Below are 27,342 nucleotides of genomic sequence, written 5' to 3'. Positions count from 1 at the left end.
AACTGAGATAACAGGGTAGCAAACCTGCACCCTGGGAGAAGTCCCATGAGTGCAGAGTACAATGGATTTGTTGAGGTCTAAGGGTGTTGGGAACCTTGAAATTCAAGGGCAAATGACTTGGGTTCTGCCTGGAATAAATGAATTCAACCCAAGCCTTCTTTCAGTCAGAGACAAAGTTTATTAAAATATGGTTGGGGTGGGAAAGATTTTAAGAATCCATTCTATTGGCCAGACTCTTAAGGCATCTGAACACTTTAATGTAGCAAAAATGAATCTTTTATACAGAAGACTGTGGGATGATCTGACTGCAATCTACGAGTAGCCAAATAGTCTGGGAACAGAGAAGGGAATTTAAGGAGAGAGGGTCTAGGGAGGGGACAGGTGATGATGGAGGCCCACAAGGAAAGAATTAACTGGGTGCTCCAGGGGAAGGCCGGGGACCTGGGCCCCATGGGAAAGTCTAGGAATTTTTTCTTTTTGGGGTCCAGATCCCAAAGACATGGTCTTTTCCTTTTAGGGGTTCAGTTCCCATCACAATCGGATTTCCTAAAAAAGAGACCTATGAAAAGGCTGTATATCTTTAGGAAGGAGATGGTATTGATGGGGTGATGATACCTGGACCCCTTAAAGGAAAAGACCATGTCTTTGAAAGCAACTCAGTCCCTGAATTTTCCCATAAAGTTCAGCAGCGTAGGATTGTAAGGACATTACTGAAATTCCGATATTACTAGGATGATTTAAGACTTGTGGCAGACCATATTACATTTTGATTTTAACAATTTTCTGTCATCTTAATTATCTTTTCTGTTAAGTAAGAACTAAGCCACACCCAGGAAGTAAACTTAGTGGGGACTCTGGGGAGAAAAACAGCTCTCAATTATAATAACATTTACAGAAAGCTTTAAGGTTTGCAGATGCTTAATGTGTTATTTTATTTGATCCTCACAGCAACCCTGTGAGGTAGGTGCAACTATTTATCCTCATTTTACAATTGGGGAAACTGAGGCAAACAGCTTAAGTGACTTGCCCAGGGTCAATATATACAGCTAATAAGTGTCAGAAGCAGGATTTGAACATTTGAACATTCCTGACTCTCAGCCTAACTACCTACTGTGCTACCCAGGCTAGAAAAAGAGGAGGAAGGGAGAAGAGTCCTAGAACAGCCTGAGCCTTTAGATCTAGGACACCAGAAGTATTTGCCTACATTAGTGTGTATCTAAGGCGATCAACTGGCATCTCTTTCCTGAAGTCTTACTTTCTAATGAAGGAAGACAAGACTTTAAAAGGAACTGAAAAGGGGCTGGGGAGATAGAAGGTACCAGTTCGGGGTATGTGCCAAAAGGCAAGAGCACAGTAAGAATGTAGCTTGGTCAGTATTGTGGAGATATGTCCCAGGGAAAGAAGGCAACTGAGTCATAATACTAAAGGGAGTGTGGGGCAAGAAGCTTGGTGGGGCCAATGGCCTGAGTCAACTGATCCTTGGCCCTACTTTTCTTGATCAGCTGGAGGAAGGCGGGGAATGTCTCTTACTCAGCTAAGTGTTATAATCAGAGCCCCCCATCTGGACCCAGTCTGTGAGTGGTGGTTCTAGGCCTCCTTTTGCATAAACTTAATCCTTCTCTTGGTCTGGAGGTAAAATAAGAAAACCTCAGAAAATTCCACAGCTTCAGTCATCATTGGGGGTTTAAGGATGGGGGTGAGGAGGAAGGAGGTGATAACCTATGAGTCAATGCAGACTCAGAAACTCCAAAGCAGAATGACTCCATCTCAGCAGGTGTAGTCTCTACTTCCTCCCAAGGGTTTCCGTGTTCTCTTTTTTTTTAATCTTCCCTTTTTGGTGGAGAGGGAAGAGATTTAGGGGCAGCATTTTTGAATAAGTGAGAACCAACAATTCCTTCAGCTTGACTTTCTAGGTGTTCTTAATCTTTTTTGTGTCATGGACCCTCTTTGGCAGTATAGTGAAGCTCATGGATTCCTTTTCAGAACAATGTTTTTAAAAAATTGAAGGAAATGCTAAATTTCAGTTAGAAGTTAGTGAAATTAGAGATGTCTTTTTTTCTCATCCAAATTCATTGACCCCCTTGAAATCTGCCCATCATCCCAGATTAAGAACTCTTGCTTCTATTTTGCTATCTTCCAAAAAGTCTTCCATATATACTTTTAAAGCTCAGAGGGATGCCTTTCTGAATCAATTTTAAATTGAGCCCTTTGGGGGCAAAAAACTAGACTAAATTAATTCCAGGTCCCACATATCTTAGAGATTCTAGAATTTCTAATCAGATATTCTTTTTTTTATCATCATTTGGACCATACTTAGAACATTTCCTGTCAGGTAGGACCTGCCAAAGCTTGAACTGGGAGCTGGCAAAGCCTTTGAACATGCCTTTCACGTGATGACAAAGCTCTAGAATACAAGACTTTGAATAAAGAACCTTATTTCTGTCGTCTGAGTTTCAGTCTAGCTAAATTTGAAAAGATTCAGCACCAGGTCTTATAGGTTGAAGGGAGGTGTTTATTGCTTGAAGCATTGAAGCAAATACTCCTGGTAAGCCCGACATCATTTTCTGTTATTCATGGATATAAATACAATTTCTGTTCCCATCTCTCAGAGCCTTAGTGATAAACACAATTTTAAGCATGTTGAAATAAGAAAGGAAAAAAGAGAGCAAACGATACTCTGAACAATTCCAAAGCTAAAGGGAAATTCATCCTCACCCTCCACTTAATGACAGTGTTTGCTAATGATGATCTATGAAAAGATGGTCCACTGTACATTCTATCATGATGGACTGGTCACTCTTCTGTCAGCTTCAATAGGGGACTAAGACTTATTTCATGCTCTTCACAGTATTGTAAGAAAGAACTATATCTTTATAAGAGTTGATCTTTTGTCCATGTTCACCTATCAATGAAATGTTTTTTGACTGTCCCGTTAGGTCCCTGTTCCTCATTACAATTCCGTAGAGGAGATGACAAGGCACAAAAATGACACAGGGACAAGGCAGTCTGTGATGGGTGTTTTATAGATATTATCTAATTGAATCTCAACCCTGTGAGGGAAGTACTATTGTTATCCCCATTTACAGATGAAGAAACTAAGACTGAGAGAAAATAAGTGACTTATACAGGGTCATACATTAGTAAGTATCTGAGGCAGAATTTGAATTCAAGTCTTCCTGACTCCAAGTCCCCAATTCTATTGATAGTACCATGTAGCTGCTGGCAGCCCCTTTCTAGGAACTCAAATAATTGTACTATAATGTTTTACCTATGCTGGTTTCTAGATCTGCAATCAAACTTTGGGCACCAAAGCATGACACATTAAGCTCACATTTCTTTCCAATCACCCTCTGAGCTAGGCAGTAAAAGTTTTATTATATAGATTTTATTTGTAATAATAATAATAATACCTAATCTTTACATAACACTTTTAAGGTTTGGGAAACATTATAAACGTTATCTGATATTATCCTCACAATAACCCTCATTTTACAAATGAATAAGAACTGATTCTTGTGTGAGTTCCCTACCTCATACTGGGTTTATCCCAAATATCCTACTGTAATACATACATTTTACTTTCTTTCCATGCTACTTCTGGCTCTGATTTCAGTCATTCTATGTTGATGCCTACTATGTTCAACTTTAAAACATTACATTTTATTAACTATCTCCCTACATTCTAGGGTTCAGCCCTACCTGGAGTGTGAACTGATAACCCTGCTATGAGATAGCAAGAGGGAGTTGGGAGGAGAGTCTTGGTCATGGAAATGGGGAGGATTATACAAGTTAGGTATCACATGTTGGAAGGTCATCTGAATACAAATGTCCAGAAGGCAGCGAAAGACACTAGACTGAAATAAGGGGGAGAGGTCACTCATACATGTACGGTTGGCAAAAGGCATGTAAATGAGGAGGGAACTCAAATTAGCAAAGACTAAAAAATTTATTTTAAAAGAAAACTAAAGAACTGACCCAAGGTATTGGTTCTATCGCACCTCTAACTTATGTCATTATTTAGCACAATGGGTGGGAGTTTTGTAAAGAGGCAAATTTATGCTTGATGTATGAAAAACTTTCTTACCAATAGAGGGGTGCAGAAGTGGCATGGGCTGCCCCCTTCCATGGAGGGCTTCAGAAGGTTTCATGACCATAGATGGTGGGCATTCCTATACAGGCTGAACTAGAAGGGTCTAACATCCCTTCCAGCTCTAAGATTCTGCTACTTAACACACATCCTGATAGATTCTAATGAACATCAACAAGTGATAATGACAGTTTTAAAAATAGTAACTCCCAGAGTCCTCTCCTTTCACCTCTATATTTGTACATGTGATTCTCTTCCTTCTCCATCTTTATTTTGAGTCTGTTCAGCTTTCTGCAGTAGTCTGGGACCCAGAAGACCAATGAGCAGACTTCCAATTGGAGCTGTGATCAGAATCGCCAAGAACGCGACTGTTAGCACATCCATTCCATACATTTCCAGCTGCTCATCTCCATGTGTTCTGGCAGTGTCCAAAGCCACAGAGCCTATGGCAGCCTGTGAGATTTTAAAGGTCAGGGGGTTGGTACAACATAATAAATGTAGAAGAAAAAGGAATCATCAGTCCTAGTTTTCCCTCTGGAGCCAAGTGGTCTATTGGTATCATGATGCTTTATTAGCATCTTCTGATTGAGTTTTTATGGCTTAATATGAGATGGTCAGTATGGCATAGGAGATAGGGCTGGATTAAGAATCAGAAAGTTACATTCAAATACTGTCTCTGATATTTTTTGTGTAAACTTCAGTAAGTCACTACTATATCTTTAGACCTCAGTTTTTTTATTTGTAAAGTGAAGAGGTTGGACTAGAAAATTAGTGCTTCTTAAACTGTGGATCTCGACCCCATGTGGGGTCATGACCCATCGTTTAAGAAGTGCTGAAGTTGCCGTAAGTGGGAAGAGCTTAAGAAATCCTGGACTAGATGACCTCAGAGTTACAATCCAGCTCTAGACTCCCTCCAAACCTCACCTTCATCTTCTCTAAAATATGGATGAGACCTTTTGTACCTACCATGAAATTGTGAGCTTCTCAAGGGTAGAGATTGTCTTCTGCCATTATTCGTATCTCCAGTTTAGTACAGTTCCTTATATGTGGCAGGTGTTTAATAAATGCTTATTGCCTGCCTGATTACCTAACTCATAGAGTTGTTGTGAGACTCAAATGAAGATGCAAGTATGGCGTCCAGTATGGGTAGAATAGTCAAGTGCAGATTCCAGAGGGCAGCTTTAAAGTATAGCATGTCTATTATTATTCTTATGATTAACAGTTAACAAAAAGGTAAATCCAATCACATGGAAGCCAAGGATCCCAAAAGCAACAGATCCATTATTTTTTCCAAAAGAATACTTAGTGTAACTATAAAACTTCTTTGCTCCATCAGACAGACACGACAGCAATGCAAAGCAAGAACAGTAAATTATTTCTCTGTATTTTACAGTTTATGACAAATGATCGCTAATGATTTTCTAATTCTAAACTGCACGCAATTTTTACCAAATGCATAAACATGATTTTTTAATCACTGGACCATCTGTATCATAAATTTTGACCACATGAAGATGACTCTTGTCAGGACAATTAGCATGACAGTATAATTTAACATTAATGTATATCCTTGAATCAGGAAAGCACTCTCACATTTCTTAGATAATTATTCTCTAGTGTACAAAAACTCTGGTTGGGCCTCATGGATCAGTCATTATTAAGTATACTATAGGCCAGATACAAAATAAAGTACATGCCAGAGATACAAAGTAAGAAGGTCTCTGCCTTCATTCTGTTAGGATCATCAACTCATTCTAACCCAGTAACTGAGCTGGAAGACTATGAACAAAGCTTCTTTTCTTTTAATCCTGTCTTTGGAGCTTTCTATAGGGAGGGGCCTTTATTGCTTTTCTGGGTGATTTAAAGGAGGTCCATCCCAAGGTAGAGAGAGATTTGTGGTTGTCCTGTCATTTCAGACTCTTTGTGACCCCATTTGGGTTTTTTTTTTTTTTTGGCAAAGATACTGGAGTGATTTGCCATTTCCTTCTCCAACTGATTTGACGGATGAGGAAACTGAGGCAAACAGGGTTAAGTGACTTGCCCAGGGTCACACAGCTAGTAAGTGTCTGAGGTCAGATTTAAACTTAGAAACAAGAGTCTTCCTGTCCAAGTGAGGAATTCTATCTACAGCACCACCTAGTTGCCCTGGGTGAAGAAGATGCCCTAGGTGATAACTGAAGGAAATTTCTACTTTTCAAAGTTTAGCGCTGGCAGCAATCCTTAATGCATGGCCCTCTTATTCTATGCTGGGGTTCTTAACCTTTTATTCTTGGTACAGGCAATCTATGAGGCATATAGGTCCCTTCTCAGAATAATGTTTTTAAATACCTAAATAAAACGCAAGGTTAATATGATGATCAAAATTTTTTTTAAAAAGTTCCTGGACTCCAGGTTAAGAACTCCTGCTCACAGTGGTAATGTGGGAATGAATGCTATTCTAGTGAAGCCCAGGAATCTTTGTGAAAAAAAAAAGGAATTAAAACAGACACTGTTATTTGTCAACTGCTTGTGTTAAGAATGAAATTTTAAGTGGCTATACTTTAATTAAAAGTTTTCATTAACTGAATTTTTAAAAAAATTATAAGATGCTCCATGTGGTAGTAATACGTATAGATAGGTTGTTAATTTTCTTTAAATTTTAATTTGAACTCATTCAATATTTTAAAAGACTACATACAAATTATGAAGTACGTGGTCATACTAGTCATCCTTACCTGGACTGTGGCTTTAGGAAGCCAGGCAAAAGAAATGAATATTTTTTCCCTTATGTTAAAACCAGCAAAAGACACCATTAAGAATGTGGTAACAATCCTTATCAATACAGCAATGCCCAAGGTGGCCACACATAGCCCTAGAATATAACAAAGTAATTATTTAGCGATTATAAGCTGGAGAGTACTTGGAAAGAATTTACTTTTCATGGTTAGGCTGAATTGGAGAGCAAAAAAAATTATTTAAAAATTATATGAAACAGAATTTGAAAAAAATTAATTTGTAAAAAATAAATAGCTTAAAGTTATAATTTCTGCCTAAATAAAAACCTCTTGTTGTCATTAATTAATGCAGATGTTTGAAGTTTTGCATTTTTTATATTTTGCATCTGACTACATTTTCACCTATTGATAACCGTAATTAAAGAACTGGGTCTTATTAAAATAACAAAAAATGAACCGTCCTCAGAAAAGTACAGACAGAATCCTAATTTGTGACTGTTAATCACTCTCCATTCTCAGATATAGCATTAAAATCTAGGACAAGAAGAATGTTTCCATTGTTTTGATCTCGTGGATTCCTGAGCAATATGAGAATATATAAATAGAAATGAATAGGAATAAATATGAATAAAATACATTACCCTTCATCTATGAAGATGACCCTTTTGACCCACTGTTAATACAGTATGTACTATGAATCATTTTTCCAGTAGTGGTGATAAATTGTCCTGAGTCAGTTATAAATATAGTTTTCCTGTTTCCCTTTATTACTAAAAGCCACATTTGTCATATAGACAGGCAGAGGGTACAGTTCATACCATGGAACAGATCTATTTAGCGCTGTCCTTAGGGTATGACAAACTGGGATGACTGCCCAAGGCCCAAACCATTTTGAAAACAAAGCCAGTGGAATGAGGAGGAAGGGGTACCCATTTTTTATTACTAAAAAAAGAGCCCAAATTAACTAACAACTATAAAAAAATCCTAAATTAACTAGTCTATTTTATAATGATCATTATTAGCACATAAATCCTATGTTACCACCCCTCCCAAAATATAATCACATCATCTATGTTTGATCAGTTTCTACTTTTGCTGTTGCTTTCATAATAACAGGAAAGAAGCTCCCTCCCCACACTTGCCTCCCCCCAATTCACTCAGACAGATTATTTCATTTGCTGTCATGCCTAGCACTCCCCAGAGATGGTGCCGCTATTTTCTCTGCACCACAGACCTAGGCCATGTGGCTAGTTAGTTTGAAATGTTAATTTAAGGAAGGTCATCCTTATCTCTAAAACAAAAGAGTTGGACTATACTATGTCTTTTTCATCCTATAATTCCTTGATTCTACATACAGACCACTACAAAACAAAACAAAAACAAAAATTTATTTTGCCAAGGCTATATTCTTTAAAATTCCTGTCCTTGATAACAAGGAGGATAGGGCCATCAAATGTTGGTGATCAACACAAATAAATGACCATTAATGGAAAAAACAATTAAGCTTGTGTTGTGATACTAATACACACGTGTATGTGTGTACACCCATATGTATATATGTGTTTGTGTACATATGTGTGTATATATGTGATTGTATGCATACACATATCTATATATACATGTGTATGCACATATATCTACGTGCATATATGTGTTTGTGTACATGTATATGTGTATCTATATGTACACACACACACAATGGGAACTGAGACCACTATCTTGACTTCATTATCACCATGCTCAGATTGTATGAATATAACTATTACATATCTTCCTTTAATAAAGTCCTACTCTGATGCTTCATTGTGGCACAGAGCTGACATGTTTGCTCCAAGGCCATGTTATTTAAGTTCATGTTCCAGCGGTTCTACTAAGCTGGAAAGACGACAAGTATCCACCCAGGGACAGGGGATATGCTTGCCACGGGAGGGCCAAACTAATGAAGGCTGGTCTTCTTCAGATCCCTCAGCAGACTGATTTGAAAGGCTTTGAATTTTTTAGCCAGAGCAACTTTTAAAGACCATAACTAAAGAGGGGCTTTACTCTGTATCAGCGGAGAGAGCACCCAAGTTACAGAAATCAGATATCTTAAATATTGAAGTATAGCTACCTTTGTTATAAAATTGTCATCAATGTCAACTAAGACAACAGGGAATGGACCTATCCTGCCATTTCACTGGTACAGATAGGTTCTAATCAGTGCAAATTACAAAACCCCTATAGTGCATGCAATCAAATCTGCCCTGTTTGAAGTAATAATCATATAAAATATGGTCATTGGTTCCAGACCAATGAAAATTTGCAAGGACTCCCAGGTCTACTCTCTATCTACTATGCTACCTTGTCTCTCATATTATCTAGAAAGCAAAGCATTTCCACAAATTTCTGGTATCATGAGACACTTACCAACAGTTTCTGGTCTAAGAGATGTAACAGATACTTCTGCTCCAATCAGTCCAAAAAGAAGAGGTTGAAAAATGTCCCATGAAATTGCAATAATCTTTTCAACATCTGCCTAAATGGAAAATAATATTTATAGAAGTATAGAAAAATTAATTTGGATTCTAGTCATTTGAAATATGAATTAACTTGATCAAGGCTGACCTTTCTCTTTGTGCTATCTATGAAGAAATGCAGCACAGAGGGCTGGCCTTGGAGTCAGGAAGACTGGATTTAATGCCTACCATTTACATTTAGTTGCTGTATGGATCTGGGCACGTCACTTAACTTTTTCTGCATTCACAGAAGTCTTTAAAGACTGTGAATCTTAGATGAATTGTTTTCCCCATAGGCAGAGGACATATCTACACTGATGAAATCACAGGTTATTTACCTACTAATGTACTGAAGAAGAAAAACTTTTCTAGACAAATCATGGGTATAAACAAAATTTCATGAGATAAATTTAACCTACTTCGAGATAAACTAATTTAAGAACTTCAACATTTTATTGATTTTTCAAATAATACTTATAAAAAGATTAGAATCTCCTTATAAAAGTAAGCCTGAACACGTACTCTGTAGGTAATATTTGGCTCCATTCATCAAATAAACATTTATTAAAGCCTGACAAAAGACAAAGACTAGTGTCCTGCTGAATGGAAGGTCTTTGATGGTTCAGTTCCATTCAATATTTTTTTTAATGAGTTGGCATGTCAGATTGGTGGGTAATATTATCACATGATCATAGATTCAGAGTTGGAATGGCCTTCAGAAGCCATCTAGTCCAATTCTCTCATTTTACAGTTGAGGAAGCTAAGGCTGAAAAAGGATTTCTAGGTTCTAGTTCTAGTTTTTCTATTAATGAACGGAATCTTAGATATGAATATCCTAAGTCTCACTGCCTAACAATAGAGGACTCTTATCTACAGCACTCTAAACAGAAGGTCACCCAGTGGAGTTCCATTACTTCTAGTGGTAGTAAGCTCACTACCTAATGAGGCAACTCATATCATTGTTGGATAACTTTAATAATTAGAAAAATATCCCACTTCTTCATCTAAAATCCATTATCTTCTCATTTCTATTTACTGCCCCAGGTTTGGCTAACTGGAGCACAGAAGGCTTTTTCTTTCTGTTACATAAGAACTCTTCAAATATACAAAAGCAGCTATTATATGGCCCTTATGTTTTTCTTCTCTGGGCTGAACATTCCTGTTTCCTTCAGAGGCTCCTCTTTTGACCTGAACTCTAGATTTTTAGTTTTCTTTTGTTCTTATTAAAATCTTTAAATATAATTCTTTCCTGATTTTCCCTGCATTGGTCTTGCTGATATTTCTCTCTTTGAAATTACTTAGCCATGTACCTGTTGTATATTCCCAGTAGGACTTCTGCCCTTGAGGGCAGAAGCTGCTGCATTTTGGTCTCAATAACTAGAAAAGCACATTGAACATTTTATATATATATATATATGAGAGAGAGAGAGAGAGAGAGAGTCTGTCTGTCTATCTATCTGTCTTTGTTAAATTAAACTTAGTCTTGTGCACCTATTTCCTCATCTCTAAGATGTGAGGGTTGAACAAGACCAGGAATAGGAAACCTGCAGCCTTGAGGCCACATGTGGCCTTCTAGATCCTTAAGTGCAGTCTTTTGACTGAATTTTATAAAATTTGAATTCAGTCAAAAGGCCGTACTTAAGGATCTAGAAGGCCACATGTGGCCTCAAGGTCACAGGTTCCCTACCCCTGGACAAAACAATCTTTCTAGGTCTACATTTCTATTTTAAGACAATAATCTTCTACTCTTATAAAGAAGAAATCATGGATTTGTGATCAGTCAGTTACTAAGTTCCTTCAATAGGACCAACTTAAAAACAAAAATAGAAATTTTGGTGGAGTATCTCCCTGAGCAACTAGGTTAAGACTTCTATTAACAAAGACCAAAATCACTAATATCTGCCTGAAGCTGCAAGCAAAACAGAAAAACAAAACATGACAAGAAAAAAACACCTGAGGAAATCCATTGTTCTGCAAAAGTCTAGGAGCAGGCATATTGTATCCAATATATGAAGTTTATTTTCTTTTAAATTAAGCAACAAATCCTGGATTTTTCTATAAAAAATACAATTATTACTAAAGCATAATAGTATTTCATCCTGACAAATAAATACAAAGAATTTACTATTTCATAAAATGTTACTAGTTCTCCATCTGCTCCCCATGAAAAACATAATTAATAAATAAATCACATTGATACTCTTTATGCCTGGGCATAAACTATTACTTCTCTCGGATGTCTGAAAGGCTATTTTTAAGGTTTATTGTTTTCAAAAGGCTAAGATCTTCTTGCCTTTCATTGCTGTAGAAGACATATTTACCAGTCTCCAAGAGACCACAGCATTTGGTGTTGGAAGGGGTTTTGGGGAGCATCTAGTATTTTAATGAGTCCCCCATCTCCTCATACATAATAAGCAGCAGAATCAGAATTTAAAACCCATTCCATTAACTCCAAATGCAGCGTTCTTTCCATCACATCAAAAAGATAATAATCCTGAAATTCTGCAGAAATGATGTCCTGAACAGGAGGAAAAAAGCTTTGAAGAGATACAGATAAAAGCCCACAAAAGAAATTGGGCTATTTTTAAGAGATATTTTAGGTGTTTTAAAATGTTAATAGAGCACAAAAATTTGTAGCTGAAAAAAAAGACAGCTGAACTCTGGATCACATAAAATCAGCAATCAGATAGTGAAAAAAGTGATATTATATGGCTAGGCCATGGAATACCACAACTTCTGAAGAATTAAAGTTTGCAACATCATAAAGAAAGAGGGCTTTGAAAGTCTTTAGAACTGTGATCATTATAGTGATAAACACACAAGTCAAGAAGCACAACGCCCATCTCCTGCCACAAAGGCCATGGGCTGAAAATGCAGAATGGAACAGATATTTTTGGTCATGACCAATGTGGGAATTTGTTTGGTTTGACTATATATATTTGTTATGAGTTTTCTTTTTAATTGTTCAGTGGTGGAGAGGGGAAAAAGTTGAAGGAGAGAAAACAAAATGTTTCTTAATTAAGCAATACGTTTAAATTAAATGAAACAAAAAGAATTAAGGTTACAAGTCACCCAACAGGTCATAGAAAAGTATATGGTGAGCATGAGTAGGCTGCAACTTATTATAAATAAAAAATTGAATAGTGGGATAACTAAAAGGGAGAAATGTATGATGAGGAGGCAGATGGGCCAACTTTATGGCATGAACAAGATTGAAAGGTAAACCAAGAGAGTCTGTGTGCTCCACTGACTTTCTGCAATATCAAGATGTATAGGGGAGGGACCTCAGCAGGTTGGGTGGAGGATTTATGGGAGGATATAGACTTGACTGCAGGAGTAGGGGACCTGTGGCCCTCTTTGTCCTCTGACTGAATTCAAACTTCACAGAATAAATTTAGGGTTCCTATATTATCTCATTTAACCTTTACAACAGCTCTGTGAGAAAGGCACTAATATTTTTCTCATTTTACAAAGCTGAGGCTCAGAGAGGTTGACTTCCCCAGGGTCACACTGCCGGCAAGTACAAAGCAGACTGATCCTAGCTAACTGCTCCAGTGGTAGAGTTCTGGACTCAGAGTCGAGAAGACTTGAGTTCAAATCCAGCCTTACAGATTTACTAGCTCTGTGACCCTGAACAAGTCACTTAACCTCTATCTGCCTATGTGTAAAATGGGAATAATTTATAGCAATTTGTTAGCTATAAATAATAGCTATATTATATTATTAATATAAGCTGCAATAATAGCTACATTATATTATTAATATATAGCTATATATATTTATAGGGAATAAAATAGCTCCTGCTTCCTAGGATTGTTAGGAGGATCAAATGAGACAATACTTTTTAAGTGCTTTGCAAACCTTAAGGCATGATACACAAGTTGTTATTATTATCCCACACCATCTCACTCAGTTTAACGTTCTACTCGTTATGTCCTGCTACTCTTGTGGTGCCTTTTAATACTGCTATGGTACCAATCAGTCATTCAATAAACATTTATTAAGTACCTCCTCTCTACTAGGTTTTATATTAAGCACTAAAGGTATAATGAAAGGCAACAAACAGCCTCTGTTTTCAAGGAGCTCATGCTCTAATGGAGGAGATAACATGAAAACAACTAAGTAAAAATAAGATTTCTACAGGATAGATGAGGGATAATCAACAGAAGAAAGGCACTAGCCTTAAGGGGAATCAAGAAAGGTTTCTTATAGAAGATGGGATTTTAGGTGGGACTTGGAAGCCAGGAGGCAAAGACATGGAAGGAAGAACTTTGGGAGCGTGGGAGATAGCCATTGAAAATGCTCTCGTGGGGTTGGCGTGAGAATAAAATTCAACATATATGCACAGTGCTCTACCAACTTTGAAGCAATATCATATTTAAAAATATTATATTTAAATAAATATCGGTTATTAATTCTATTGATACTAGGTCTCCCTATCTCACCTAGGTTACAAATATAGCAGCCATGCCTAGATACCAGCAGATCACCAAGAGAGCTTTGTTCTGCTATATTTCCAACCAGGGCTGATTTGCACTTTATGAGGCAGCCTGGTGACCCAGTCTGATGGAATCCTGGTAGCTCCCATACCACACTGTGTGGGTATCAATTGGGTTAGCTCACTGCAACAATAAGTTCCTCAAGCAAGGCAATAACCTCGGCCTTCCTGGTAGCAGGGACTACAGACTTGGATCACCGTACTCATCTTATTATTATTTATAAGATCCTGCAAAATTTTAATTGTTTCTTTACTATCACTTTATTAAACTGGACAGAATTTGTTCCTGTCAAACGCAAATCTGCAAAAAGAAATATACAAAAAGACAAAAAAAAAAATACAATCAGGAGACATTTCACTGTAACACAGAAAGGCTGAAAATAAAATTCACCTTTTCACTAGACCATCCTATGCCAGCAAGAAAAGCCATAACCAGTGTACACAGTCCTCCTGATCCTGGAAAACCAAAAAACATGCTACCGAAGACGGCAAACACAGCCAGACCCAAAAGGAGATAAGCTCTCTTCCACTTCAGTTTTCCCTGAAAGAAAAAAATAACAATGGAAATTGGAAAGAAATTGACTCAATTTTCCCTTGATAGGTTTTCTATATTAAATGTTCGTGCTAATGTAATAAGAGAATTTCTGGCTTCACTTTCTTACTACCATTTACTTAAGATCAGCTCATCAGCAAATCACACAGTTGCTAGAGACTGCAGAGACAAGATGATCACCTCCATCCATCGTGTTAATCAACTAATTTTCTGTTTTACCTGAGACAGATCTTCCCCTTCTGCCATCTGTCCTATGATCTATAAATCAATATCTTTTCATATTTGTTCTTTGAAATTTCTTTGTACCCATCTTGCCTTTGTAACCAAAACCTATATATAGCTTAAAACTGATTGAGGCTTGCTAGTTTTTTGTTTGTTTTGATTTGGTTTTCTTCCTGTACTCTGTGAATAATAAACTGTGGTTTTCCCCTATCTCTGCATCATTGATTATAAAATTGGCCACAGAACCTAATCAATAGATCCTCACACAATTTTGGTCACATTAACTTAAGAATTGTTTTTCCTAGATATACCAAATAGATTATTTGATATTTGCTTCTTTCTTACCAAAGAGAGATCTCACTATGCAGAAATTCTTTGTCCCTGCTCCTATTACCTTCTTTTATTGTCCATGTAACATTTTATATGAAAGCAAACTCTCCATTTCCTGAAAATCTCCCTTTCCTTCTTCTAGTTCTTCTTTTTCAAGTTTGTGAGCTTCTAAATCTAGGTACTTTAAGAATAAACTGTTGCCAGAGGATTCTGGGAAGATGGTAGAGTATGTCAGAAAATTCCAAGCTCTCACGATTTTCCCCCACAAAAAAAAGATAAAATAGCACAATGGGCAAACCACATGGGGTAAAAATAAATAAGAATGAGGACACAACAGGGGTCTTCCTGGGACAATTTAAGAAGACTAGAAGAAAAATCCCAGGAAGATGTCTGGTGCCTAAGAATACATACCCAAAGGCTAGGGTCCTCTTACAAGCAACAAGCCCTGGGGTTAGGTGGTTTGGGAGGCTGCCTCCACCCCAGCCACAGGAACTTTTGCCCCTGGGATAATGAGAGGAGTTGGGCATCTGAGCCCAGGAAGACCGAGGGAACCTCTGCTGACAATGAACACCAGACTCAGCTGTGCTGAGGAGAGCAGCAGGTGGCAGGTGAAACAAGGATCCAGCACACATCTGGTGAGTATAGAAGCAGGGAGGCAGAAAACCCCAGGCTGTGGGCATTTTCAAGATCCTGGAGGTTGGGCTTTGGCTCCAGGCTAGAGGAGAGAACTGAAGGTCTGGGGCAAGAGGCACCATCCCCCATACCCCAGAGCTAGAGGTGATTACAAAAATTAAGCTATTACCCCAAAAGATGCACAGGCAAAGGAGAAAGAATCCAACCATAGAAAGTTATTATGGAAATAGAGATGATGGGGGCTCATCTTCAGAGGAGGATATTGAAGTAAAGAAACCCCCAAAAAGTAACATCAAAGGTCACCTGCTCAAGAAGAATTCATAGAATATCTTTAAAAAGACATTAAAAATCATATGATTGAGATGGAGGAAAAAACTATTAAAAAAATCCAAGAAAAATAAGAAGATTATGAAAGGAAAGTGAACCAATTAGAAGAGGAGATTCAAAATCTACAGGAGGAAAATGATACCTTGAAAATTAGAATTGGGCAAGGTGAAGCTAGTGAAATTATAAGAGGTCAAGAAATAATTAAACAAAATATGAATTATGAAAAAATAGAAAAGAAAGTGAAATATAAGAAAAACAACAGATTTGGAGAATAGATCAAGAAGAGAAAACATAAAAATAATCAGATTAACTGAAAGTTATGATCAAAAAATTACCTTTATACAATACCAGAAATAATTAAAGAAAATTGTCCTGAAGCACTAAAACAAGGGGAGAAAGTAGAAATAGAAAAAAAATCCATCAATCACCACTTAAAAGAGATCCTATGAGGAAAACTTATAGGAACATCATAGCCAAATTCTGAAATTAAATATTAAAAGCCACAAGAATAAAACCAATTTAAATATGATCATGCCACAATTAGAGTGACACAAGACAGCAGCAGAGACATTAAAGGACCACAGGTTTTGAAGCACTATCTTCAGAAGAGCAAAAGAACTGGGGCTGTAGCTGAAAATATCATATCCAGTAAAGTTAAGCATAATACTGAATGAAAAAAAGAGATCGATTGTCAGACTTGCAAGACTTTGTTAAAAAAAACCACAACTGAATTTAATAGATTTGCCATATGAGGGCCAAGAGAAATATAAGGTATATACCAAAGACTCATTATAAGAGATTCAATAAGGACAGACCATTTACTTTTTATATATGAAAAATGTAAAACAAATGTCTAAGTTTCTTATTAATAATTGGGTAGCTCATAAGAAATATTGGGGTAAACCTGAGTATGGTATAAATTTAAAAAGTAAAACCATTTAGGAACAGCTAAAAAGAGTAATTGTTTTATACAAATGAGGTACAAGAGGAAGAATTGATACAGAGGAATTAGATGGAGAAGGAGGGCTGATTGTTCTTGTAATCTACTTTCATTGGGAATGAGTTTAAGAGGGAATAATATTTGGAAGAGTATAAAAATCTAAATTCAGAAGAAATAAAATAGTAGGGGCATAGGGAAGAGGGAGAGGACAAGAGAGGGATCTTTAGAGGGGAGGGTGAGGGAATAGGTAAAAGGGAGTATAGAAGGGTGTTTAGATTTATGGGAAGGGGAGGATAGGGGAGGGATCCTTGGAGGGGGGTAGGCAAGCAATAGGAGGGCAAGGTAGTGGGTAGAAGTAAAGTAGAGGAGGCAGGAGGGACAGGGAACAAGAGATGTGCACAAACATAAAAACAAAGATGAGGAGTAGAATTTGTTTGGGAAAGTATATGTCTATATATGTCTGTACACATGTATATGTGTATGTATATAGTTATAGCTACAGAGAAATGTGTCCAAACTTAATTGTAGCCTCCTGGAGCATGGGGGAGAAGGAGAAAAAAAATAAAGTAAAAAAGTACACAGCAGAGATAAAAGAAAACTCACAAGGAAGCAAAGATGGACAGTTCTAACTTAACATGTGTATTATCTATTGTACAGGCTTTCTTGAAATGAAAATTTATTGTTACATATTTTGAATCCTCTCTTATGTTCTGCTATGCACATGACACGCTTTTTCCCCTTTTTTTGTATTTGTTACAATAGTTCAGTTTATGATATGTTTTTGTTTCCTTTTTCTATTCTGTAAAAAGGAAAAATTGGCTATTTACAGAAAAAAATATAGAGCTGCTTTCCTGTTTTTTGTAATAGGGAAAAATGGAACTTAAATGACTGACCACTGGAATTTATCATTGAAGTGGTTTTTTGAAAATAATAAATATGAAACATTTGAGGAAATATGAAAAGACCTATATGAAGTTAGGCAGAATGAAGTCAGGAGAACTAAAAGGCCATGTACATTAATTACAGCTATTGGAGGAGAAGGGGAGAAATAGGGAAGAAATAAGGAAAAACGACAAAACCAAACCAGGAGAATGGAACTTGACAAAGCCCTAGAAAGGGACAAAGAATAAAAATAATTTTGTTTGAGTTGTTCATTGTTGATCAATTTCATTTGTTTCGACCTTATTAAAACTTTTAAAGATTATACTCACTACTAGTTTTGGATATATTTACTAAATTGTGTTGATGGTTAAGTTTGTAATTGAAAAATAAAATGGAGCAAGGTTCAAATCCCCCCTCTGATGCTGCAGTCTACGTGACCTTGGGCAAGTCAGAACACAAATGTGTTCTGGCATTTGAGTCTAAGATATTTTTTTTTTTAAAAAAGAATAAACTGTTGACTTTGTGGGTTTGAGGACTATAGACCTATGTATTTTATTTTTTACCTTTCAATCATTTAGTTTTCTTATTCCTAGAGACTGTTTTTAGAAATGTTAGAATTGTACCCCCAGCCATCAGCATCATGCCTGGCACAAAGGAAGTATTTAATAAATGCATATGGCTCAGAGTTTTGCTTATGTTTTCATACAAGGTATCATGGAAGTCTTAGTTCAATTTCAAGCTTTAATCAGCTTATCTAACCTTAAAATTGAAATAAAGACTTCTGGGCCACCCTACTATGTAATTCATAGGACATAAAGATGGATAAGATCATCCCTTCTTCTTTTTTAATGCACACTGTGGGTCTTATTCCATCTTCTTAGAATTAATGAGTTTAGAGTTCCATGGGTGAAAAGAAGCCAAATTAATTTAATTTTTTTTCTCCTTTAAAAAGTGACATAGGGAGGAGCCAAGATGGCGGAGTAGAAAGACACACATATGCTAGCTCTGAACCCACAACCCATAAAATATCTGTAAAGAAGAACTCCCAACAAATTCTGGAGCAGCAGAAGCCACAGAACAACGGAGCAGACAAGATTTCTGTCCAGAGAGACCTGAAAACCTGATGCAAAAGGTCCATCACACACTGGACCCGGAGCACAGCTCAGCCCTGCCTTGGCTGCGCGGCACCCAGAGGAGCAGATCCGAGTGGGCTTCGGGGACAGAATCTCCAGCGGTCCCTCCACCCACAGGTGACAAGGGTCAGTGAGAGGGTCTCTTTGGTTGGTCGAGAGGGGAGTGGGGTTTCCCCATAACTCAGGCCCCCTCGGGAGGCAGCAGCGGGGGCGGCAGCAGACAGGGCTCCCCAAGCAGGCAGAAGTTCGAATCCATGGTTGAAGGTCTCTGCATAAACCCCCTGAGGGAACTGAGCTTGTGTGCTGGCCCTGCCCCCACCTGAGCACCTGAACGTAATCTCACCCTGAATAGCAGCCCCGCCCCTGCCCAAAGCCCTGAGGCTGAGAAGCAGCATTTGAATCTCAGACCCTAAGTGCTGGCTGGGTAGATCTGGAGGAGAGGTGGGGATGGAAAGAAAACTCAGAAGTCAAGTCACTGGCTGGGAAAATGCCCAGAAAAGGGGAAAAAAAATAAGACCGTAGAAGGCTACTTTCTTGGTGAACAGATAATTCCTTCCTTCCTTTCTGATGAGGAAGAACAATGCTTACCATCAGGGAAAGACACAGAAGTCAAGGCTTCTGTATCCTACACATCCAAAATAAATATACCATGGGCTCAGGCCATGGAAGAGCTCAAAAACAATTTTGAAAATCAAGTAAGAGAGGTGGAGGAAAAACTGGGAAGAGAAATGAGAGAGATGCAAGAAAAGCATGAAAAGCAGGTCAACACCTTGCTAAAGGAGACCCAAAAAAATGCTGAAGAAAGTAACACCTTGAAAAATAGGCTAACTCAATTGGCAAAAGAGGTTCAAAAAGCCAATGAGGAGGAGAATGCTTTCAAAAGCAGAATTAGCCAAATGGAAAAGGAGGTTCAAAAGCTCACTGAAGAAAACAGTTCTTTCAAAATTAGAATGGAACAGATGGAGGCTAATGACTTTATGAGAAACCAAGAAATCAAAAAACAAAACCAAAAGAATGAAAAAATGGAAGATCATGTGAAATATCTCACTGGAAAAACAACTGACCTGGAAAATAGATCCAGGAGAGACAATTTAAAAATTATGGGACTACCTGAAAGCCATGATCAAAAAAAGAACCTAGACATCATCTTTCATGAAATTATCAAGGAAAACTGCCCTGAGATTCTAGAACCAGAGGGCAAAATAAGTATTCAAGGAATCCACTGATCACCTCCTGAAAGAGATCCAAAAAGAGAAACTCCTAGGAACGTTGTGGCCAAATTCCAGAGTTCCCTGGTCAAGGAGAAAATATTGCAAGCAGCTAGAAAGAAACAATTCAAGTATTGTGGAAATAGAATCAGGATAACACAAGATCTAGCAGCTTCTACATTAAGGGATCAAAGGGTGTGGAATAGGATATTCCAGAAGTCAAAGGAACTAGGACTAAAGCCAAGAATCACCTACCCATCAAAACTGAGTATAATACTTCAGGGGAAAAATTGGTCTTTCAATGAAATTGGGGACTTTCAAGCATTCTTGATGAAAAGATCAGAGCTGAAAAGAAAATTTGACCTTCAAACACAAGAATGAGGAGAAGCATGAAAAGGTAAACAGCAAAGAGAAGTCATAAGGGACTTACAAAAGTTGAACTGTTTACATTCCTACATGGAAAGAAAATATTTGTAACTCTTGAAACTTTTCAGTATCTGGGTAGTGGGTGGGATTACACACACACACACACACACACACACACACATATACACACACACGCACACACACACAGAGACAGAGAGCACAGAGTGAATTGAATAGGATGGGATCATATCTTAAAAAAAAGGAATTAAGCAGTGAGAGAGAAATATATCGAGAGGAGAAAAGGAAAAATGGAATTGGGCAAATTATCTCTCATAAAAGAGACAGGCAAAAGACTTTTTAGTGCAGGGGCAAAGAAGGGAGGTGAGAGAAAAACATGAAGTTTACTCTCATCACATTCGACTAAAGGAAGGAATAAAATGCACACTCATTTTGGTATGAAATCCCATCTCACAATACAGGAAAGCGGGGGATAAGGGGATAAGCAGGGTGGGGGGGGGTGATGGAAGGGAGGACAATGGGAGGAGGGAGCAATTTGAAGTCAACACTCTTAGGGAGGGACAGGATCAAAAGAGAGAATAGAAGCAAGGGGGGGCAGGATAGGATAGAGGGAAATATAGTTAGTCTTACACAACATGACTATTATGGAAGTCATTTGCAAAACTACACAGACATGGCCTATATTGAATTGCTTGCCTTCCCAAAGGGAATGGGTAGGGAGGGTGGAATGAAGAGAAGATGGAACTGAAAGTTTTAGGAACAACTGTTGAGTATTGTTCTTGCAACTAGGAAATAAGAAATACAGGTAATGGGGTATAGAAAGTTATCTTGCCCTACAGGACAAAAGAGAAGATGGGGATAAGGGAAGGGAGGGATGTTAGAAGACAGGGCAGATTGGTGATAGGGGCAATTAGAATGCTTGGCGTTTTGGGGTGGGGGGAGGGGAGAAATGGGGAGAAAATTTGGAACCCAAAATTTTTTGGAAATGAATGTTGAAAACGTAAATAAATAAATTTTTTAAAAAAAGAAAAAGAAAAAAATAATTATCTGATAGTTTAATTGGTATGGCACTAAATAAGTAAATGATTGAAAAACTTTTGCACAAACAAAATTTAAAATAAAAGTAAGTTAAGAAGGTTAGGTGTCCATGGGAGAAAAAAAGTTGCATCAAATCTTTGATAAAGATTTGTTCTCCAAGATATAGACAATTATCACAGATATATAAGGCCAAGAGCCATTTTTCAATAGTGGCCAAAGGATGTGAACAGTGTTTCAAAAAATTGCAAGTTATTAACAACATGAAAGGCTGCTTATAATCGCTAATAAATTGAGAAACACAAATCAAAACAGCTCTGAGATTTTATCTCATACCCAGCGTTTTGGCAAAAATGACAAAAGATAGAAATAGTCATTCTTGGAGGGCCTATGAAAAGAAGCACACTAAAACACTGTCAGTAGAGCTATAAATTGATCTAACCTTTCTAGAAAACAATCTGGAATGATTTTTTAAAATACGACTAAATGTCCATACTCCTTGATCCAAAGATTGTACTACTAGTCATATATCAAATGGTAAGAAAGATCAAAAGGAAGGTCCCAAGTACAAAATATTCATAGCAGTATTTGTTGTGGTAGCAAAAAATCTGGAAAAAGTAGATATTCATTAGCTGAGGAAGCACTAAACAATTTATGATACACTGATAGAATGGAATATTATTATACTGTAAGAAAGGGGCAGCTAGGTGGCTCAGTAGTTAGAACCCTGGACCTAAAATCAGGAAAACTCATGTTAGGGTCCAAATCTGTCCTCAGATACTTAATAACTGTGCGACCCTAGGCAAGTCACTTAAACCTGTTTGCCTCAATTTCCTCATCCGTAAAATGAGTGAACCACTCCAGTATTTTTGCCAAGAAATCCCCAAATGAGTTAACAGAGTCTGAAACAACTCAACAACACTGTAAGAAAGAAAAAATATGATGAATTCTGAGAAGCATGGAAAGGCAAATTATCTCTCATAAAAGAGACAGGCAAAAGACTTTTTAGTGGAGGGGCAAAGAAGGGAGGTGAGAGAAAAACATGAAGTTTACTCTCATCACATTCGACTAAAGGAAGGAATAAAATGCACACTCATTTTGGTATGAAAACCTATCTTACAACACAGGAAAGTGGGGGAGAAGGGGATAAGCACGGTGGGGGGGATGATGGTGGGGGGACGATGGAGGGGAGGGCAATGGGAGGAGGGAGCAATTTGAAGTCAACACTCATGGGGAGGGACAGGATCAAAAGAGAATAGAAGTAATGGGGGACAGGATAGGATGGAGGGAAATAGTTAGTCTTACACAACACGACTATTATGGAAGTCATTTGCAAAACTACACAGACATTGCCTATATTGAATTGCTTGCCTTCCAAAGGGAATGGGTGGGGAGGGAGGGATGAAGAGAAGTTGGAACTGAAAGTTTTAGGAACAACTGTTGAGTACTGTTCTTGCTACTAGGAAATAAGAAATACATGTAAAGGGGTATAGAAAGTTATCTGGCCCTACAGGACAAAAGAGAAGATGGAGACAAGGGAAGGGAGGGATGATAGAAGAGAGGGCAGATTGGTGATAGGGGCAATTAGAATGCTCGGTGTTCTGGGGTGAGGGGAGGGGACCGATGGGGAGAAAATTTGGAACCCAAAATTTTGTGAAAATGAATGTTAAAAGTTAAATTAATTAAAAAAAAGTGACATAGCTTTCTTTTAAAGAAAATATTAGAACTATACTATTTCTCAGTTTTATAACATTATCAGATTAATTTGGTGAGTTAACAGATTGTCTTGAAATCTATTCTAAACTCTCCAGATAGCAAAATATTGCAAACATTTTAGAATAATGTTGGTTCTCATAGATGTCAACCTCTGAGTCAGGGGAGAAATTCTACATTTTTGCATTTATCTTTATAAAGTAAATACCTGAAAGAAAGAAGACAGCCTATAAAATCTTGACTACAAGATTGGGAACAACAGTTGGGAACAACGTACTCATGCTTGGCTATTCTCATTTTTCAAAACTAAGATCTTATGGAATTAGAAGTGAAAGATCACAAAGAACTATACTATGTGTTATGGCTTGCTGGCATGTTAACTCAAAAACAAACAAAAACCCTTGTTTGTTATCAGAAAATGGAGCTGATGATAACTGTTTTACAATTCAAAATGCAGAGTGAAATTTGGAATAAGTAAGGGGGGAGGTTGGACAAGTTTTCAGGACATTAAAAGTCTTCCACTCACTCTGTTTCACAAAGAGCATGATCTCTCAAGACAAAGAAACATTTTAAATAACTTCATTCCTTCCCTCTCTAATTCTGTAATAACTATTTCACAGATGTTTCTAAAAATGAACTTTTCTTATGTCTCAATGCAATTTCCCAACAAATACAAAACTTCGTTTATACCTGATCCCTACTTGGAAAGTACTGAATAAAAACTCCAAGAAGACATCCAGCTGCCACACCAACTATCACCTCCAGTAATCCTCTGAGAATATTATAAATTGTGGAACCTGTGAAAGTGCATAAAAGAGAGGATATTTCAAATGAAAATCTTAAATCATTATTAAGGCCAGCCATAAAATATGTCACTTGGAGCAATTTTTCCACCATATAAACTTATGTATGGATTGAGTAAGTAGATTTAGTGTCTACCTGAGTTTTCAAATGCCCATTTAAGGATCTTATTTTTAATACTTGGCCTGGAAAAGTATACTAGGGATTTAGCAAAAGAAATAATGCAGGTTTATGAATAATAACCTTAGCAAACATAGATTTTTAAAAACTTTGTTTAAAAAAAATAAAGCAGTACAGTATAGCAGAAAGAGAACTGGACAGAGAGTCACAAGACCGGAATTCTCATCCTGCTTAGTTGCTGGGACCTCACTATATGACTCTGAGTGCATTACTGAACCTCTCCAGATGTCACCTTCCTTATAAGATGGGATGGTTGGATTTCATTATCTCTAAGTTCCTTTTCTCAATCTATCATTATATAACCAGGTTCAGGGGATACTGAATTCTTGCACGCACTGGGGAGGATCTTAGAGACTAGCTGCAAAGACTGTTGTTAACTATTGTCTCATACCAAGAAAGAAAGAAATGACAGACCATTAACTGATAGAGGAACAGAAAAGGGGAGAAAAGAAAGAGAAGGGAAGGGATTAGAAAGGCACAGAGAGGGGCCTTGAAGTTCTCTCTCTATTTAACCTCTCTGAGAAGTGGGTACATCTGGGACAGAATGGAGTGAGAGCTTCAAAATGCCAGCAGGGAAGTGCTTTAATTTTTCCTCACATCCCCCTCTGTCTACCATCAGCAACTATTTACTTAAAGATTTTTCTCTTAAGTTGTTCATAATTTCTGGTCTTCATAGCAACTTAAAAGAAGCTTTGGCCTTGATATAAAACCATAACTAGTCTTCATTTGTTCATGATTAAAATTATTCTTAATTATGAATGGGGGACTTGAAAGGGAAAATAGCCAACAAATGGTTAGTGATTGGAAATAGAGGCAGAGAATAGATGTTCTGTCTGGATCGCTGGGATAGCAGGGAAAGGATTTATCTCTCATTGTTCAGCTAGGAGCTTGAGTTATTAGAAAGCAATGCTAGAGGGTTATGATTTCCTCTTAATAACTCTACTACATTATTAAATAGCAGCATTTAAACCACTGCAACTTGAAACTGTACCCCTTTGTTACTGAGTAAATAAACTGTAAGTAAGATTGATGCTTGTCACCAAGGAAAGTAGCCTCAGGCAAGTGTACTCCCCTGTGTCCCTTTTCCTTTAAAGAGTCTATTAGAAGGACAAAATAAGGGCATTGGCTAAGGGAAGTCACTGCCCCAAGGACTATGGTAAAGGATGAGAAATAGCAGAAATGCTTACATTCCAAAGGTGGGGAGAGGGATGAAATAGAGAACAGTTCTTCCTCTTGACAGTCAACCTTGCCAGACAGACAGTACCACCTGCTGGTTACAATTATATGTGTGCGTGCTCTCTCTCTCTCTCTCTCTCTCTCTCTCTCTCTCTCTCTCTCTCTCTCTCTCTCTTTCTCTCTCTCCCCCTCTCTCTCAGTTCTAATAAGACATTTTTTAAGTTTCAATTTAATTTTTATTTTCAGTCCCAAATTCTCTGCCTTTATCCACTTTTTCTTCCATCCATCCTAACATGATTTATGAATACCTACTATTTTCTGTTATTTTCAAATTTTTCAAATCTCTATCAATATTCTGTCTTCCAAATAAAGCTCAAAGATTTTTACTTGAGAATACTCTTAGGAATGAATATCTATAACACATCCACATCTATCTGTTGGTATGAAATAAAATCAGAAAAAGATGTGACTTTTCTTCATACATGAACTTATGGAATTAATTCAGTAATCTATTTAGCTTAATGTACAGAAAACCTTATTCTGATGTCTTATTGTGGTGAGGTGACCCTATGTAAAGACTATGCCAGTGAAGTCATGGTAGGTCCTTCCAATCTGGAAAGACTTTGAGTATGAGCCAGGGACTGACTATATAGTTTCTACTCTAAGGGCAGAGAGGTTCATCAATTGGTCACTCAGTCAACAAGCATTTATTATGTGCCAGCTATCATGCTAAGTGCTAGAAACACAAAGGTAAAAAAAAGAAAGAAACCAATCAATCCCAGTCCCTGCTCTTAAGAAGTTCACAGTCTAACAGGAGATTGTATCAGCAAGGACCCCCAACGTACACAGGAGGGCCTGTTGTACAGGATCTTAGATATGCTTTTGTGAAAGGAAAGCAACTTTTGAGTGGTCAACTATCACTTTAATAAAGCACAGATATCATTCACTTAGTTGCAGGGGAAAGGTCAGCACCCTGAACTTCAGAGAAAATACAAAGAAATAATGTTCAGCAGACAGGGCTTCCAACTGTCTGACCGTAAGCAATATATACATCACAGATCAACAGACAGATCCAACTGTCTGACCATTACATACACAGTTACCAGAGAGTGAAGAACCAACATCTAGGGGTAGGAGGGAGCTCCTTAGTGGCTGTCCAGAGTCTTATCTGGCCAAACAAAGGTTTCCAGTGCATAAGTCCAAAGTAAAACCTCAGAGTATTTATATAGTTTTCAGAACCAGAGGGCATCACAACCCTAGAGAACAAGTGCATTAAAAATTAACAAAAGGCATGAGCCTCTTCTAATCAATCTTCCCTTAATAGACAGGTCCATCAATAGGTGGGGAAGATCTTTAACTGTAATTAACATTACAGAGATGTAACACCCAAGTAACTGTGAATAAACAAGATATTGACAGAAAGAGTTGAAGATAATTAGCTGAGAGAAGATATTAATATTAAGGGGGAATCAGGAAAGGCTTCTTTCAGAAGGCGATATTTTAGCTAGAACTTGACAGAGATCAGGGAAGCCAGTAAGCATGGAGAATAACTAGTGAAAATGCCGAGATTCGGGAGATGAGTATTTTTGGCAAGGAATGGCAAATTAACTGAGGTATGAGGAAAAACACTGAATCTATGATTTTATCAGTATAGAAAGAATTTCCTTTGTGAATGCAAATTGGCACCTTTTCTGCAATTTATAATCTTAGAGAGTTGCCTGGTAAACAGAGAAGGTAGGTTAGTAACTCAAGGTCACACAGCCAGTGATAGAGGTGGGGATAAGGAGGTAAAGAAGAATATAGAAAAAGTTCTTTTTTTTCTTCCTGCTATGATTTAATTTCTTTTCTATTTATTTTAAAAAAAGGAATTGATTTTGTTTGGCTAAAAAAGAAAACAATTCAGTGGTCTATGTTAAAATGCATATAACTAGCCTATGGTGATCATAATATATGAATTATTACATATGACTTATTATAGAAAGGCAGTGTGATATAAAAGACAGAATCAGCCTTAAAGCCACAAGTCCTGCC

General features: G+C 37.4%; 1 protein-coding gene across 2 annotated transcripts in view; it reads right to left on the bottom strand.

Moving 5' to 3' along the window:
• Positions 1 to 2,491: 2,491 nt before the first annotated feature.
• The window catches only part of SLC9B2 (solute carrier family 9 member B2), a 42,451-nt gene continuing 17,600 nt past the window's right edge, over positions 2,492 to 27,342 (bottom strand). Inside the window, exons 8-12 of one of the 2 annotated variants that reach the window (XM_072624723.1) lie at positions 23,845 to 23,951; positions 14,186 to 14,335; positions 9,208 to 9,316; positions 6,802 to 6,938; positions 2,492 to 4,540 (exon numbers count right to left, since the gene is read on the bottom strand). In XM_072624723.1, the coding sequence (XP_072480824.1) occupies positions 4,319 to 4,540; positions 6,802 to 6,938; positions 9,208 to 9,316; positions 14,186 to 14,335; positions 23,845 to 23,951 (725 nt within the window). In that variant the 3' untranslated portion in view covers positions 2,492 to 4,318. The remainder of the gene's footprint in view (positions 4,541 to 6,801; positions 6,939 to 9,207; positions 9,317 to 14,185; positions 14,336 to 23,844; positions 23,952 to 27,342) is intronic. The other variant, XM_072624724.1, reaches the window with a different exon arrangement.

The sequence above is a fragment of the Notamacropus eugenii genome, chromosome 7 (assembly GCF_028372415.1).
Source record: "Notamacropus eugenii isolate mMacEug1 chromosome 7, mMacEug1.pri_v2, whole genome shotgun sequence".
Lineage (NCBI taxonomy): Eukaryota > Metazoa > Chordata > Mammalia > Diprotodontia > Macropodidae > Notamacropus > Notamacropus eugenii.
The sequence above is the reverse complement of the archived record's forward strand: the minus strand, read 5'-3'. Positions and strand labels throughout refer to the sequence as shown.